Consider the following 18015-nt stretch of genomic DNA (forward strand, 5'->3'; position numbering starts at 1 on the left):
ACTTTGTTTAACATAATATCGATATTTATATGTTAACTCGATTAATAATCGAGTTCTTAATTTAGTAATCTTTTGAATTCGAATAATAAAAGAATCGATTTTTGTTAATTTTTCACACTCGTAAATCTACGTGTGTTATAGTTTCGGACCGCAGAATTAACATAACTGGCTGGTTTTGTTATAAATCTAATCTTTATTGACACTTTCATAGATAATTATGGTTTAGTGCTGCTTTCTAGACGCAAATGTCATAAAATCTTTTATATAGTGTTTAAACTGGGTACTGTCTACAAGAAAAGTGCACATTCAGGTTATCGAAGCTAATACTTATTTTATACGTCATTAAAAATGTACTGGAAGGTAAATAAGTAATCTTTTGTTTTTTGACTTTTTTGTTAAAACTTTGATAAAAAAAAAGTTATCGACCTTTAAAGCCTTACATGTACTCGCAAATAATAAGCCAAATTAAAAAAAAAATATCTACCATTGTATTTTCCAATTTAAGTCTTATCTCGTAAACAATAGGGTCGCTATTTAAAATTATCTGCTCATAACCAATCACGAGTGTGTAATTGTTGTCTAAATTTAAACATAAAACGACACTTCACGTCATTCGCCTGTCACTAAGTATTGTATTTATTCGCAGACATTTTGATGTCAACAATCTCGGAACTTTATAGGCGTGTCAAACAATATTTTTTATTCGTATTTCCGATATTAGTATCATTCTGTGTTCATTTGAAGTTAATACGAAAAATAGTAAGTACTTATATATAATTGAACTTCTTAGACTAATGTAGATTCCATAGCTTTTAAATCGCTGCTAAAAGTTTAATATAAGGTAACACAATATTTTGTAACACAAAGACACATCGTTACACGCAAATATATTTGATCGCAGGTACACTATAATAAAAAAAATATAGAGTGCAGTGAGTAATTAATAGGTATAACCTAAAAATACATGAGGAGCTCGTGGCTAAACTATAACCGCATAAGTGATTCGATCACAGGTTAAGCTATGCTTGACGCGGTTGGTCCGTAGATGGGTGACCATATTTGTCATAACGAGTTCCTCCGTATTTCGGAAGTTACGTTAAATGGTGGATCCCGGCTGTTATTCCTACATCTTTGACAGTCGTTACAGGTAGTCAGAAGCTTGAAAAGTCTGACAACCAGTCTAACCAAGGGGTTTCGTGTTGCCCAGGTGACTGGGTTGAGGAGGTCAAATAGGCAGTCGCTCCTTGTTAAACACTGGTACTTAGCTGAAACCGGTTAGACTGGTAGCCGACCCCAACATAGTTGGGAAATGGCTAGGCCGATGATGAACCTAAAGAATAAAGAAGTATAGCCACCTCTAGAAGTGATGTTACTGCGGGTGTGAAAGGGACGTAGTTGTGTGAGGTTGCTACTATTATTTGTAGAAACGTAGGTAGATATAAATTGTTTCCAAAAAAAAAAGACATTGAAATAAGCGCCATTTTACTGACAAGCATCACATTTCTTTATTGTATATTTAATGAAACACTAAAAACTTATTTCCATAAACACTCCGTCATTTTAACATGAATATATTAAAATATGATTTATGTAAACGTGTATTTTAAATGATCATCATATCTTAAGTCAATCGTAAATTTTAGTGTCAAACTTGTTAACATTTTATTTATTTATTTATTTATTTAATCTTTTACGTACAATTGTGGTACATAAGGCGGACTTAATGCCGCGAGGCATTATCTACCAGTCAACCTTTTGTATAATGAAAGACAGTTGGGATAGGTACAACAGTAGAAAACGAAACAATTAAAACTACTACTTAATATAGCTATCGCTAATAATAAACAATACGAATACATATGAAAATATATAACTATATACATAGATGATATTAGATATATAATTTAATAGATGTACTTAGATATAAATAAAATATACGTACATATATATAATATGACAAGACGACTATATCAATAATCGGAAAACCTATGGAACAAGAGTTTTCAAAAAGTATTCCCGAACTTGCCGTTTAAAAGAAAGTTTACTCGGAGCTTTTTTGATATCGAGGGGAAGAGCGTTCCAGAGTCTAATTGCCGTAACCACGAAAGTATTGGACATAAAACCGGTACGGTGAGGAGGTATCTGCAGGAGCAGATTTCAGCAGCACGAAGGTTACGGTCGTGCGAGCTGCCTAGGATCTGAAAAGACCTTATTTATTTATTTATTTATTTATTTATTTATTTATTTATTTAATAATCACACTAATCTACCATTACAGGTTACTTAACCTAATGCGGTAGCTAGGACTAAACAAAGGTCTAAGTATTTATGTGAACTAGGGTTTCAAAGATTCAATTATTATGCACATAGTTGCAGGTGTAGATTCCAGCGACTGTTTTAATATGTAATCTTCTGATAATTCTGATATGCATAGGCAATAAGTTAGCCTGATACACATGCCCATCATTGCTCCTCCTGGAGTTGCTTGTTGCTTCATCCACTTTTCTCCTAGATATGAAATCCTTACTATTTACGATTCCCATTTTTCAAATTTCTGTCATTCCGCGATTTCTTGGAGTTCTCTGAACAAATTGGTTTCCAAGAATTTCAAAATCTTTGATTGATTTGTATCTTCTATAACTTTAAGTACATTGAATTAGATGCATTTTGTAATTGTATTATTTATTTCATATTTATTTTGGTTATCAGTTTGGTTTTGGTTATTGACATTGACACATGACATAAATATAAATCAAATAGTTGGGAGCACAACGATCATTAATAATTGAGTAAAGCAAGCAGAGTGATCTGAGGGATCTTCTCTGGCGGATAGGCAGCCATTTAAGCTGAGAACGGTACAAGGAAATATGATCATATTTTCGAAGTCCATATACGAAGCGAATACAGTTATTCAGAAGTCGATCCAATTTGTTCAGAAGATTTTGGGATACATCAGAGTAAAAAACATCTGCATAATCAATAATAGGGAGCACAAGAGCTTGGACCAGCAGTTGTTTAGTGCTAGACGGAAGAAAGTGCTTAAATCTGTAGAGAGAACGAAGCGTGGCGGAAACGTCGCGACTTACCAAATTAACCTGCTTTTCCCAGCTTAGTCGATCGTCGATATTTAAACCCAAATCCTTAACGTGAGGTGACAAAGGAATAGTAATGTCATTGAATTTAATAGGTACAAGACCATGAATATTGAGGCTACGCATATGGTAGACGCTACCTATTACCATGGCTTGACATTTGCTCACGTTAACTGATACCCCGAACTGCCTGGACCAGTCACTAATACTACGCAGGTCATCGTTTAGGGTGGAAATGCAGTCATCCAAACAGTTGACATCAGCTTGAGCGTAAAGTTGCAAGTCATCAGCATACAGATGGTAAGAGCATTTCAGGACGTTGGTTATGGAATTTATGAAAAGTGAAAATAGTAAAGGAGAGAGTATACCGCCTTGTGGAACACCAGTCGACAGATCACACCAGTCAGAACATGCCTGCTTAATACAAACCGCCTGCTGGCGACCACGAAGATAAGACGAAAACCAATCCCGTGATGAATCCGAAATCCCTATCTGTGATAAAATGGCAAGAAGGATGTCGTGGTCAACGGTGTTAAATGCGTTGGAAAAGTCAATTAAAATTAAAACCGTTAACTTGGAATTTTCCATGCCAGACCTGATATCGTCAGTGACTTTGAGTAGAGCGGTAGATGTGCTATGTCCAGAACGAAAACCAGATTGAAATTCAGTAAGACAGTTATTTTTAAAGATGAACGAAGATATTTGTTTGTGAGCAACTGCTTCTAGAATTTTAGAAAGGAAAGGGAGAATGGAGATGGGCCTAAAATGACTTCTTATACCGGGATTTGGATTTTTAGGAAGAGGAATTATATAAGCCTTACGCCAAATTAGAGGAAAAACACCGGAGTACAAAGAAAAGTTAACTATATGTGTAAAAATGGGAATAACACTATCAAGGATTAAGGTGAGCATCTTCCTGCTCACTCCGTCACATCCGATAGCATTTGACTTCAAGGACTCAAAAATTTTGAGTATTTCGAGTTCAGTCACGGGGGAAAACGAGAAAGTATTTGGAGAAAGTGCCGGCGTGGAAGATATTCTAAGAATAGTGTCTCTTCTTACATCATCGGCCAGACTGGTTGTTGCCGAAAAATGCGAGTTAAGGCCATTCAGAGACACATTCGGAGGTAAAACATTGGATGGTGAGTTAGCTATGCCAAGTGATTTGAGAAACTTCCAAATGTTAGCCGGTGAAGAGTTAAGAACATTCTCACAGATGTATCGGCGTTTAGCAACTCTCACCATCTGGTTACACCGATTTCTTGCAAGCTTGTACAGACCCCAGTTCTCCTCGCTTCGATCTCTTCTATACTTACGGAAAGCCCTGTCGCGCCGCCTCATTGCCATCCGAACCCCCATAGTTACCCACGGTGCTGGTGGACGCTTAACTCTTACAGCTTTCAAAGGCGCATGCGAGTCGTAGAGCTGTAATAAAGACTTATTTATCAAAGCAACCTTATCATCTACTGTCGGTGCCTCAAGAATGCTAGTCCAATCTATAGATTGTGCATCCCTGTTGAGCTTCTCTCTATCCAACCTCGCAAAATTCCGAAGTAAAACCATAGTAGGTCGCTGCTTCGGGGTTTTATTTTGTAAGAGAGATAAATTAAATCGTGTCGTGAGAGCCCCGGAGCCGCAACCTGACCATAGTTAGCAACCAAATCCACGGAGGAGGTGAGCATAAGGTCGAGCCATGAGTCGTCGGTGTGGTCATTCAGATGTGTTGGACCTAGGTCAAGACAAGAAATGTTGGTCGACTCTAAGATTGCCCTCAACTCACGTGACCTGGCCGTATCTTTTACGAGGTTGGTATTAAAGTCACCCATGATTATGAGGTGTTTGTACTCCGAGGAAACAGATTCCAGAAGACTTTCCAAACTAGTGGAATAATCAATGGTGGGCGGGCAATAGACTACCCCCAGAACGGCTTTAACCCCTTTGACAGATATTTCAAGTAGTAAGAACTCCGGGTTACTATTATAGGGCGAGGGGGACGAAAATATTACTTATTATAGAAAGTGTAAAAAATTACGAATTATGAGGAAATTTTGTTAGATTGTTCACGCTTTTGTTATTATGCTAACACTCATTAATGATTAACTTAAACTAGATCTTTTTTTGACTATTATGCGGATACTTTGAGGACTTTGACTGCACGAATAGCCGAGGGGTTTAAGTTACCACGCCAAAACCCCTGCGTGCGACATGTCATGGGCTCGATACATGAGTAGGATAAGCATTTGTGTGATCTACGAATGCTTGTCGAGCGTTTTTTGCTCATGCGTTTTAAATATTTGAGAAACTTCTGGCACAAGGATTAAGTCACTTATCGGACGCAGTCTTTAAAAATGTATAATTTTATGGCTTCGCTACCAGATCACGTAATAATTCTCCTTTAACAAATTCGGTTGAAAACAGCATAAAATGTGCGTAGTTTCAGACATAGTTAACAGACATACAAACCAGCTTGCAGTTTCGTATTTATGATATTAGTCTAATAGATAATATCAAAATACCATAACTAATTGTCAATCAAAATGTTGCCATCTTTATAATAAATACAGCAATAAATTCATAATTACCATTTACACCATCCATCCTACGGCCCCATTCACAGCCGCTTAACCGTTGTTATTAGTTATAAACATGTCATAAACATAGCATAATTTGTATATATTTTTTACAAATACAAATAACTGTCAAAACTATTTAAATATTTGTGCTGTTCAACCGGTTTTAATATTTTATTGTTTCCGCTATATATTTACTATGATCGTTTGATCTATTTCTTCCTGATTTTCAATCTAGTCATGTGGACTCAAAATCAGGAAGAAATAGATTGCTTAGACTTGACACTTTCAAACTTTTGACTGTATGGATAGCCGAGTGAGTGAAATCACCACCCCTAACCCACTGAGTGCGACGTATGGTGAGTTCGAATCCCCACGTAGGAAATGCGTTTGTGTGATCTACTAATGCTTGTCCTGAGTCTGGGAGTCTTTGCACCTGTTACTATGTATTTTAAAAAAAGATCGGAATAAGGCTTGTACATAATATTATGCATTTTTTTCTAGCAATGTCCCAAATTCTATTATTGAGCCCTTTATGAACTGAAACTGTTCTAAAATCTCGTCAAGAAATCTATAGAAATAGTTAAAACCTAAGCTCAGTGCCAATTGCGGCAAATTTCTTCAAGAATAAAAAAATCCATTGAGTGACACCCAGTGGGCGGCTTGTAGGACGTCTGGTCAAAATATAATTTGTCTTACAACTATTAAAACAATAAACCTGTCAATGCATAGTGGGTAGAACAGTTATTTTGTTAGTAGATTCAAGATTATATTAATTGTAAGACATTATATTTGATTGGATTTTTATTGAGTAACAAAATGATTGTGTAATATTTTAAGATATTTCTTCGGGATTTACTTTCGAGATTAATGTAAAGTTTATTTGTTCTTGTTTGATGGTACGTATTTGGTACAATAATCGTGTATAAAATATTGCTATTTGACTGAAGAAATGTGACAACAAGTTCATTTATCGATAAGACAAAGAAATTCACTTATTTATTAATTTTCTTTTATTGAAAGCACATTATTTTACTAGTACATTGTAAAATTAAAGTTAATTAATTAAATAATTTAGTAATCCTCTTTTATGACCAAAGCTTAATTAGCTAGCTAGATGGTGATAAGAGGAGCAGTAAAAAAAAAAATTGGCTCTAGTTGTCCCGGCGAACTACGTACTTTTTTTTAAAACCATTTATACCAAGCCTGGACGAATATTTCAAGTCTAAAATAAGCCAAATGGGTTCTGCCATTTCCGAGTTTTAGCGATTAGCTATATAGAAGAGAAAAAGAAGATTAAGATGTTTGTAACCGGCAAGCAACCGCGACAAAAAAAAACGGCAGTAGCCGGAAACATGCGTAGACGTATGTCACGTTTCAGTCCCATCTACAAATAATTTCAAACAAGACATTTAAATTCCCCTTCATTGTCAAAATCAAACATCTAACAACAAAATATCCAGACAAATTACCCCAACTCGAAGCGAAAATCAAACCCACACTTGCACGACTGTGCCAAGTTTACCAAGACGTCAATAGGTTGTCAGTGTTGCCACACTGTCTGCAATCACTGTTACAACTCATTTATGTTCAGTTAACGACGGATGAGACGAAAATAACCGTCAATAACGTTTTAGGTTTATTGATCTGGTAACACTATAAAATTAACGTCTTTGGTAAGGAATAGTCTATGTTTATCATGTCTATTTTATGCCTAGACTGAAGCTTAGTGATGGTCTAATTTAGCGGTGACATGTTTGGTACAGGAGTGTAATATGACATGGCGTTTTGACTACGTAGGACTATTAATGTAGACACATGAGTCAAAATTTTATTAGACTTAAAAATAATATAATACTAAATCTCGTTGTTTGCTCTTACTTTTTAGAGTTCCGTATCCAAAGGGTAAAAACGGAAAACTAATACTGAGCCGCTGTCTAAAGGTCTGTCGGTCCGTCCATCACTATAGCTTTTTATACAAGCTATGTATTTCTGTTACCACTATGAAAGCAAATACTAAAAATAAAGACAGTTTACCAATCGATATGTTTTTCCTTAGCCTATTTGTCCGGAAACCTCAGTGTCGGGAATCCGATTCACACTTGACCGAGTTTTATTATTGTAAAATTATCTGATTTCCAAGAATCTTGTGTATCATGTCAAATCTGATTTTATCGCACTGATTCAGATTTGAATTTTAAACACATGTGGATCAACAAATAACTAGGTATCAAAATTAGACCTGGCAACCAATCTATAAACGAATTTGAAAATAAAAAGCTATTAAAATGACAGAAGATTGCAATTTGGAATTAAATCTAAGAATATTAAGTTAATAATGTTTTTAGTATTTAATTTTGAACGAAGACAACTTTAAACCTTATCACACTAAAAATAAGATTGAAATTGGATAGTAGGTGAGTGTAGACTTGAAATTTCTTTTTATAATCGTGTTTTAAAAGAAAAGCAATGCATCCACGCCCACGATTTAACACGCCAATATTAGACGGCGAGCACGGTTTACTACGCACAAAAATAAATCTGAACAAAGTGTAAATTTAAAAGCTTGTTCATTTTTGTTTTACCCGAAACTTTTTTCGGCCAATTATCTTTTGGATTTAGCGCACTGTGCGACGCGTTTATTATTATGAATATATTTTTATTGTTTAAGTTGTTCGTATGTGTTTATTTTTTGAGTAAATTATTATTATGATTTAGTTATGGTGTAGTCGTTTCGTCCACTTTTTATGGTCACAAATATTGAACAAACTAGCTGTTGCCCGCGACTTCGTCCGCATGGTTAGAATATATAAGTTATAATTTATACCTGCCTTCTATCTATCTATCTGCCTTCTATCTATTTTTTAGGATTCAGTCAGCGTTTGCAATGTAAGCGCAAAAAAATGTGTTTTTTTACGACCTCACATTAGAAACCTCAAAAATTGTAGCCTATGTGTTATGCTGATGTATAAGCTATATTGTGGTAAAGTTTCATTCAAATCCATTCAGTAGTTTTTACGTGAAAGAGTAACAAACATCCATACATCCATACTTACAAACTTTCGCCTTTATAATAGTATAGTAGGATTATTTATCGAAATTGTAACTTTCATTAGTTTTCCTCGTTTGGTTAACTGTACTCAGAAACTCAATAGCAAACTAACATAATTATTACGAGTATTTAGATAGTCGTATCTGAGTATAGCCTGATGTACCTATTAAGCAAGATATTTTTATGGTTAGACATATGAAACTTAAGGCTATCTTATGAATAGCACTTAGAAGATCGTTAAATGTGGGTGTCAATATCAAAATCTTGTTTTCTCCTTTAGGGATACAAGCAAAATACTATGTTTACAATATTATGTATATACAAAATCGTAGAAATGTAGAATCTGTACATCGAATATTATAAACAAAACCTTTCTGCTAGGTATATTTAGTATCCAAACTTTTTTTTTACAGTTTCTGTCCTTTCGACCGTGCGTTTGTGTGCGATGATCTCAGCAAAAACTAATCTGTGTCAACTGCGGTTTTCTCTAGTCAAGCTTCATTTAACATATAGTTGTTTTTCCATGTCAATCGTTTCGAAAACAAGAAGTTATACCGATTTGGAAAACACTGCACAAAAGATATATCCAAAAAGGTGTCACAGAGTCACTTTTCTATGCAAATGAAGTCGCTAGCAAATAACTAGTACATTTTACAAACACTCGGATGAACAGCCTACGCAGGTTAACAAGAGTTCAGAGATACCGGAGCAATACTCTAATAAATCTGTTATTATTTTATACGTTATATACGTTATCTGAAACTTTATAACTAACTGGATAGTTTATCTTGAGGTTAAAGTGCTACTGGTGTGAAAATAGTTGTATGTGCCTTAAAAAACTGGAAATGATATAATATATCATTTTCAGTATGTAGTATATCATTTTTATACGTGTACATTTTCTAACATAACTTTATGTATTTCATTTTTAAATTTGGGATAGCTATTGCATCCATAGTCTATACATCAAGCCTTTACCAGTCCTCTAATGTAAATCCTTTCACCATCTAGTTAACGGGCCATGTGGTGTACCTTGGGAGACACTTATGTAGTAAAGAACTGGAGTAGTGGACAGTAATGGATTGATGATGCTGATAGGGTTCTTATTAGTTAGTTTTAGGTAGCAGAAGTCATACTTTTATTTAAGGTGTCAGGAGAACCACCCAAGTAACGCACAGTACTCTAGTGGATTCGAAACTTCAAGGCGACCCTAACCAATAGCTTGATATAAGGCAAAACAGAAATATTGAAACTAGATTATAGCGGGATACGAAAATAGCACCCCTAAAATTGGTATCTCCGATTTTTTATGAATCATTTGTAATTTTAACCCAGTGACTCTCGATACTAGTGCAGCTGTTGTGAATGTGAAACTTACATATTTCATGCTTTTTACAAACTATTAAGATCATGAATAGGATAAAACGCAACAACATTCAGATTATTCAATACATAATATTTTTAAAGCAAAGCCGTTCAACCTACTAGAAATAAAAACTACTGTGCCAAAGTTGATGAACTTTTCTGTTGTAATATGACTGCTATCTAAACAATTCGAAGTTTTGTGGTGAAAAACATGTACAATAAATACAGTTGAATTGATATTCTCTTTGCTGTCGAATTTGGTAGAAAATATCTTTAAACTACATTTAAAAAACCGATAGCCATCAATAATAAAACAAAACATTCTTTCTGATCAATAAGTAGTCAAATTCTTATTTATGACACAAACCCGATGTTTATTAACATAATCCTTTATACAAATTAGCATTCTTTTGTTTGGAAAGTTTTTGTATAACACCTTGAGGAATGCGGAAACAGAACTGCCTTTGTTGATATTCGTTTTGTGTATTGTTATTTATTCTTTGCTTTTTCAAGTTATGTATACAAAGCGATGTTACCTTTAGGGTTTCTGATACAATTCATGTTGAAAAATGTCTATTGTCTGATACCTGAAATATTAGAAAAGGCATTTGTCATATAATATCAGGAGGAATTGTAAGACTTGCTTAGTTTTCAAAAATAAGGAGCAAGCAGGAAATACGCAATGCAAATATCATTTCACTTCGAAAATTCTCTGAAATGGATTGCTAGTCTGAATTACTTTATCAAACATGCTTTTCCAACTTCACATCTTAATCAATCCTATTTAAACGTTCAGATCTTTCTCAGAAAATTGTTCTGTTTCCAGTCAACATCTTTCCAACACTTCCTAGCAGATCTAATGATCCGCGAAAATCAGTTAATTCTGAAGCCACTTAGCCGATAGGACTAAAACTACATTTAGTCGATGCAGGAAATATTGAGCGAGTTGTAATACATTACCGCGTATCGCAGTGATGGTATCAAAAGTGATATTACATTGCCAGAAATGTATGATAACTTGTACGATATTTCTCGCATCGTCTCAAATTGACTGCACGGATAGCCGAGTTGTTTAGGTTACCACGCAAAACCTTCTGCACGCGACGTGTCAAGGGTTCGGGTCCCGCGTATCACAAGCGTTTGTGTGATCCTAGAATGCTTATCATGAGTCTTGGTGTCTTTGTGCATGTGACTTGAATGTTTGTGTAATCCATTGAGATATAAGAAATTAATTCTTTAATCATAAAAAAGGAGCAACCCAAATCTGTTGTCCAAATTTTTACCTTCAAACCACTTTCTGCTTGCCAAGTATCTACTAATGCCCTTCTGTCACAGCTGTGGAAGAAAGATGCCGCTCTTTGCTTTATTACGCTGTCCCGTTCTCACAAATGCAATAATCTTACTTCAAGAGGAAGTGGTAGGTCTCAGATCCCACAATCCCATGGCCTGATGCCAAGAGTTTCCTTGAACCTACGTTTTATTAGCCAGTTGCTTTTCCTAGTACAGAGTTAAATATTATATTTTTCTTAGTAACCATCAATTTAAATTAAGTGGTGAGTAGGTGAAAGGTTTATTCGAACTTTATTGTAAATTAATGGATCTTTGATCTGAGTATTTGCTGTTTTGTTTGATTGTGAATTAAGTTTTGGCTTTAATAATGTCGTTTATATAGTTTTATTTCAAGCCTAACCAGTGTTAATTCGATTTGGTTCTAGCGTTGACAATATGACTTTTTCAAAATTATACTTTTAGGGTTTCCTACCCAAAGGTTAACATTAAACTCTATTCCTGAAGTTCCACTGTCTGTATCCGTTCGTCTGTGACTAGGTTGTACATCATGAACAGTAATGGCTAGACAGCTAAAATTTTCAGGCCATGTTTTTATGTCCCCTATAACAAATATTATGAAGGAAACCCTTTTAAAGAAATATTTTCCAGTAATAAATAGAAAGGTAGAATCAAATGACATCTAAATAATAAAATAAAATTGCACTTTGATACTTGGTTTAACTACGCTTTACTATTATCACTAACTAGAAGTCAAAGATATATGTAACGGGACACTTGCTGAACGCGCGTGTCTTATTACTTTCGTGTCAGCGGTTTCTGAGTAATATACACACATAAAACATAAACATGTTTGTATACATTGGCGTTTGTAGCGTGTATTCGAAGATTTTTACGCGAATGTAGGCGAATGAACTGTGTTTTTCTTGGATTAACTTTTGGATTTTTTATTTAAAGTTCCGTATTTAAAGGTTACAAATGGAACCTTATTACTGAGGGTCTGCTGTCTATCCGACTGGTTATCTGTCGTTCTATCCATCTCTCAACAGGCCTAGACATTGTATAAAGGTTTGCAACGCATTGCCATACACCGACACAAAAACGCGGATGACGTAGCACGGCGGATCAGGTTTAGTCAGTAAAAGTCTATCAATACACATTTCCTCCCCCGAGGAAGTGGGTGTCCAAGCGGATTCCCCCGCTTTAACAAAAAAAAAACTCTGCCTAGGTATGTATGCCTGCTGACAATAGGAAAACGGTGTTTATGGTCATAAATATATTGGTGGGTGACAACAAACCGAGGCTGTTTATTTTCTTTATTTCTACGGAACCTACACAAAAAGTTACTCAGCCCGTTAGTCATCAACATGCCATTATATACTTCCAAAATGTAAACAATCGTAAACATAATAAAAATCACTCAATCAAACTCTTCAAAGTGAAGAAAAAATATCAAGAAACTAATCAATCTTGTATTTCAGAGCGTTTTTAATGAAATCAGATCACTAGCACTTACGTCGCTACCGATGTAACTTGGCACGTCTTAAAACCCTAACAAATTATAGTCCTCTCTTTCTCACTCACCGTGCGTGCATCCTTTGATCTCGCTCGAACAATCTGTCATCTATTTTCCGAAGTACCAAGTTATGTTGGCGGTTCTGTATGCTCAACCCATCAGCGTTCCCTTTGAAAATCGAGCTTGAGAAGTGATCAAACTATTTTGGATAAACCATTTATATCGCAACATTGGGCGGAATTCTTTTATTAGGATAGTGGTTCCGTATAAGAATTTATGTTTGGCACTAATGTTATTTAGCAAATTAGGTTACTGGATGGTCAGGATTGAAAATAGAGATTTCTTTTTTAAGAAATTTCAACTGTTGTTAATCCTTGTCTTCATTTTATTTGTTTTAAATTTAAGGTGTTATAAAGTAAAGATTATAGGTTCCATAGGTGTACCAACGCTGTCCTTTACATACTTACCAATAACGTTTACTACATAGATTAGTGAACAATTCTAATTTTGTTCACTTGAGCTACAAGCTACTTTGCTTAATAAATGAAAATAAAAGCGCTGTAGATTTACAAGTTCGACGCGTAATTTAACTTTGTGTATGAAAAAAAAACAAAATGTAAATTTCGTAAAAAGATAATAATACCTATACCTACACGTATTATAAACGGTACCACAGCTTTCCATGAATACTTATCAAAGTAAATCATTTGTCGGTTCACCAAACGTTGTTACAAATTAACATTGATGCTCCATTGTTTTGTTCAGTTAACCATCTGTCTATTAATATACCGATGGAGAAATGAGTAGACTAGCATTTATACTTATCGAACCATGCAGATAAATTGCATAGGGATTGACATTTTTTGAATGATGATGATGATGATGATGATGATGAATCAATGAATAATAATGGATTTGTAATTCTTCTTTTGTTACTCGAACACATTTGACATTATGTACATTTTGCGAAGTAACGACGCGTGACGTCACTTCCGTGTATTCTTTTTGCAAAGTCGTTGCGTCACAACTGACACAAACCCTCTGAGGAAGAGGATGGAAAGGATTTTATTACTTCATCGATGTAACTATTTTTAACAGCATACACCTTATTTTCCTTCTTTAACCCAACTGCCTCAGAGAAAAGATATTGTATAATTTAATATCGACTCTGCGCTTTATTAGCTTTCTTTAAAACTATACTATTTTGTCATTCTTCAATAGTTCTAAGACTGCACTAAGGTTGGTGTGTTAATCGTGTGTGGTTTGCGACCGCAAGGCCAACGGTTCAACGTACAGTGTTATCTTACATCTAAGTATTGCAGGTGTATCTTCAAGATTTGTCTATTTTTAAAGATAAATGGTCGTATTTGGGTGTAACATAATTTGTATACAATCAAAAAAAAATGGAACTACAAAATTATATTCTTGTCTTCCGTTTTCAATCAAATCGTTTCAAAGCCTACAATTGTTTTTATTCAGAAAACTTTTCGTATTGTAATGTGGCAAACTTACAACAAAATAATCGGGCGATACCGATGAATACGCCTGAGTTATTTATTAAAAAATGAAATAATAATAATAAAGTAATTGCTTATTTGCTATGTCCAGCAGTGGACTGCGATAGGCTGATGATGATGATGATGATGATGAATTGCTTATCTATATCTATACTAATATATAAAGCTGAAGAGTTTGTTTGTTTGTTTGTTTGAACGTGAAAAATTCTTTTTATGTTGAATAGACCATTCATCGAGGGATATAAACCATCACACTGCAACTAATAGGAGCTCAGATACAATGGAAAATGTGAAAAAACCGGGCAGGTATACCTAAATCATAATTTGTATCTTCTACCCACGGGGACGAAGTCGCGGGCAACAGCTAGTTTCGTATAAAAAAAGAAATAACTTATACACCCAGATTCTAAACTTCGACATACTCAATCAGAACAGCACAATTTACCAAATAAAACTTAGAAGTACTTTTTAAATCTAAACCTCTTGGTAAACACAATCTAGAAAATCGAACATTATCCAGATCTCGATTGATAAGATCCTTAATCTGAACGTCTGGAAAATCTCCAGTCAGAAATAGAAATGATCTGTCTAAGAATGTTTTATCTGATCGGCTATTGGAGAAGTGAGGTCACTTAATTTCGTGCTAAATATGTCAAACAAGACTGGAAGATGGTGCCAAATACAAGTCCCAACACAATAAAAAAAACCTGAGCAGTTGTCCAAAGTTGGTACAACTTCAAGTCACATATAAACTTCGTGCAAAATCGTGCATTATAATCTATAAACTGTATAACAGAATATGAAATAGTATCTATGTAGATACTACATAGATACTGTTGTAATGCAAAGTCACTTGTCAACCTACCACCAACTACCAATTCAAATCTGCATTAAATTGAAGAGTCTTTTTTAATTATCAAAAAAACTACTTCCGCGGTAAGAAATTGAAAGCAAAAAGACACCCAGTCCAAACACACGTCCTACGCGGGGATCGAACCCGCGACACGTCGCGTACAGTCGGTTAAGCGTGGTGACCTCAACCACTGGGCTATCCGTGCAGTCGAGATTAAATAACTCAATAATCGTTTTTATTATTGGTGATTTTAAGAAAGTACTGCCCGTTTTATATTGGTATACCACAAATGCCTACATTCATATTGCACTGTGACATCCCACAGCTGTGCCATGGCCTCTTCCTGTACGGAAAATTAATGATCATAGATCACCATCTTATACACTTGCGATAACATTTCAAATTAAATCAGCAATTTGGCGTCTTTACAATGCCGATAAATACACACTTTGTGTACAAAACAGACATACAATCATTCAATTATACGCAAATTACGATCTTTATATTATTACGGAGGTACGAATTATTTAATATAAATAACGGTCGAATAAATAAGTCTTGTGATCTCCTTTTAATGAAAATATGAATATCGTTTTAATATCGAGAATATTATTGTGATTTGTATCGAAGGTTACTCTTGCAGTAAATGCAACATTGGTATATATTAATATCTTTTGTTTATTGGTGTTTGTTCAATATTGGCTTGTTGAGTTTTAGGGTTAGGTATAACTGTGCTAAGAGGTCCTGTCTATCTCCGTCGTCTTAGTTTTGTCTGTGCGTGTGGCCCAGTGGCCTTTCTAGCGAAGTGCATTTTCTTTTAACACTGTTGTAGTGAGGAAACGAGATGCAGCTATGGCTCAGTGTGCCCTATCTCCTTTAGAAATATTAAAGTCTAAATATTGATATTGTTGTATTAAATGTGTTTCGATCCAGGTCAGGTTTTTAATAAAACTAAGTAAAGCAATTTCTCGACGCAAGCAACGCCTATTACCTACTGATGATAATGTCGTATACCTACAAAGCCTTATTCATTTTTGTGAATTAAAAGCATACCTTAAGAAAAACATGCGATTTTTTAAATTTGACAAGGTATACATTTTATCACGTTGTTGCTTGTACGGAACTCGTTATAGGAAATTGATTCGCACTTGTAAAGTTTCTTCTTTATCTTCGTTTCCTTATTGGTCACAAGAAATATTATTGTTGTTGAGTTGAATGTATTATGGTGATTGTTTACTGCACATTGTCGACTACTGTCAGGGATTGTAAATATTTGGATTAAAATCTTAAACATTAAAGACTTTTTTGTGTATTGTTCTCTTTTGTATATTTTGTAATAACATTTTGGAACACCTGACTCTTGGTTGCTGTGTATAGAAACGTCGTTATAATACAGACATTCACTAATTCTTGGAATAGTTAACATTTATTTAAAAAATAAAAAGGTTGGATTTATGAACCGACAAAATAAATTTATCAATGTAATGTATTGCAAAATATTTGTCAATTCATTGTCTGTATAACGTTTTAGAGTAGCGGCCTCTATCGATTCGTTTGCGAAGTAGCTTACCGCCCGCCCAGTTAACACCATAACACGTAACCGCGCCGCCCGCCCTATAAACTAGTTACGATTGAATCCACCAGATGTCAGACACAGACTAAATTCCTGGTTAGTAAAATCGTAAGAATCGTTTTTGAATATATATTTTTTTTCATACACGGTTTAAACATTTAAAATGTTCAAATAATTTAAAGAAATACATAAATTTTAATTTAGTTTTGTAAGCTTTTCAGCAAAGGATTCTGCATTTCTGCAGCAAATAGATAACACTGTATAATCTATTTCAGAAGCATGATATTATTCCCTTTTATCACCTTTAAGATTCTGGTTCATCTTCTGAGTACCATGTTATGCTACGGAGACCGATTAGGTTCTTTTTGAACGATTTAACTTGTTGAAATTTTACTCAAGACTCATTTAAGATGTCCATTACAAAATGTAACAGTGATACATATCCATATTCCTGCCAAGTTCGTTGCATGGTTGAGAAAGCCCAACTCAATTTCCTCGCTGTCATATTCGGCAAGTCTTATAATAACTTAGCATGACAAGCTATGGTCAATCCGTTTTGTATTACGACCGCCGATCCCTCTGCCAAGAGTGGTGATTATGGCAATATTCCATCGCGGCGATACCGTCAGTACATCAAGAGGTTTAGTTTACATGTAAAGTCCAAAGTTCCATAATATTTATACGTGTTATTGTTGTTGCAGTGTGCGTAGGCCGGCGCAGCATGCGCGGAGTCACGTGACCACCCATGGCGTCAGACGCGCGCCCTCGCTCGCCGACAGATGGCGCGAGGAGGCGACGAGAATACTCCAGGTAGAGTCCACTTGTAAGCAACTTTATTATTGTGTGCATGAGGATGATTGGAAGTTAGTATGAAGATGTTATTCAGATGTTGAGATGACTCCAGGTTATGCTAAATTTTTTGTGGAATAATAAACGCATGTACAGAAATATCTCACATCAAACATCACCCACAGGAACTGACCAAGAGAATTGTAAACATTGCTACGAGGTCGCTGTGTCGCCAAATCGCCAACGTTCGACTATTTATAGGCGACGCGTCTTCCGTCTGTCTGTCCGACACCTGCTCTAACAGACGCTTACTAATGTTTGCACTACATCGTTAGGATGTGGATCTTTTAACGCGAAACTGTCAATTATAAGGAGCGTTAAGCTTCAAAGCACCAAATCTT

General features: G+C 35.1%; 1 protein-coding gene across 7 annotated transcripts in view; it reads left to right on the top strand.

Moving 5' to 3' along the window:
* The window catches only part of LOC113499210 (rho guanine nucleotide exchange factor 17), a 118334-nt gene that overhangs the window by 21914 nt on the left and 78405 nt on the right, over nucleotides 1-18015 (top strand). For 6 of the 7 annotated variants that reach the window (XM_026879597.1, XM_026879595.1, XM_026879590.1 and 3 more), the window contains exon 2: nucleotides 17527-17635. In XM_026879597.1, the coding sequence (XP_026735398.1) occupies nucleotides 17571-17635 (65 nt within the window). In that variant the 5' untranslated portion in view covers nucleotides 17527-17570. Of the gene's footprint in view, nucleotides 1-17526; nucleotides 17649-18015 lie in introns of those variants that run through there. The other variant, XM_026879594.1, reaches the window with a different exon arrangement.

The sequence above is a fragment of the Trichoplusia ni genome, chromosome 12, assembly GCF_003590095.1.
Source record: "Trichoplusia ni isolate ovarian cell line Hi5 chromosome 12, tn1, whole genome shotgun sequence".
In the NCBI taxonomy this organism is placed as follows: domain Eukaryota; kingdom Metazoa; phylum Arthropoda; class Insecta; order Lepidoptera; family Noctuidae; genus Trichoplusia; species Trichoplusia ni.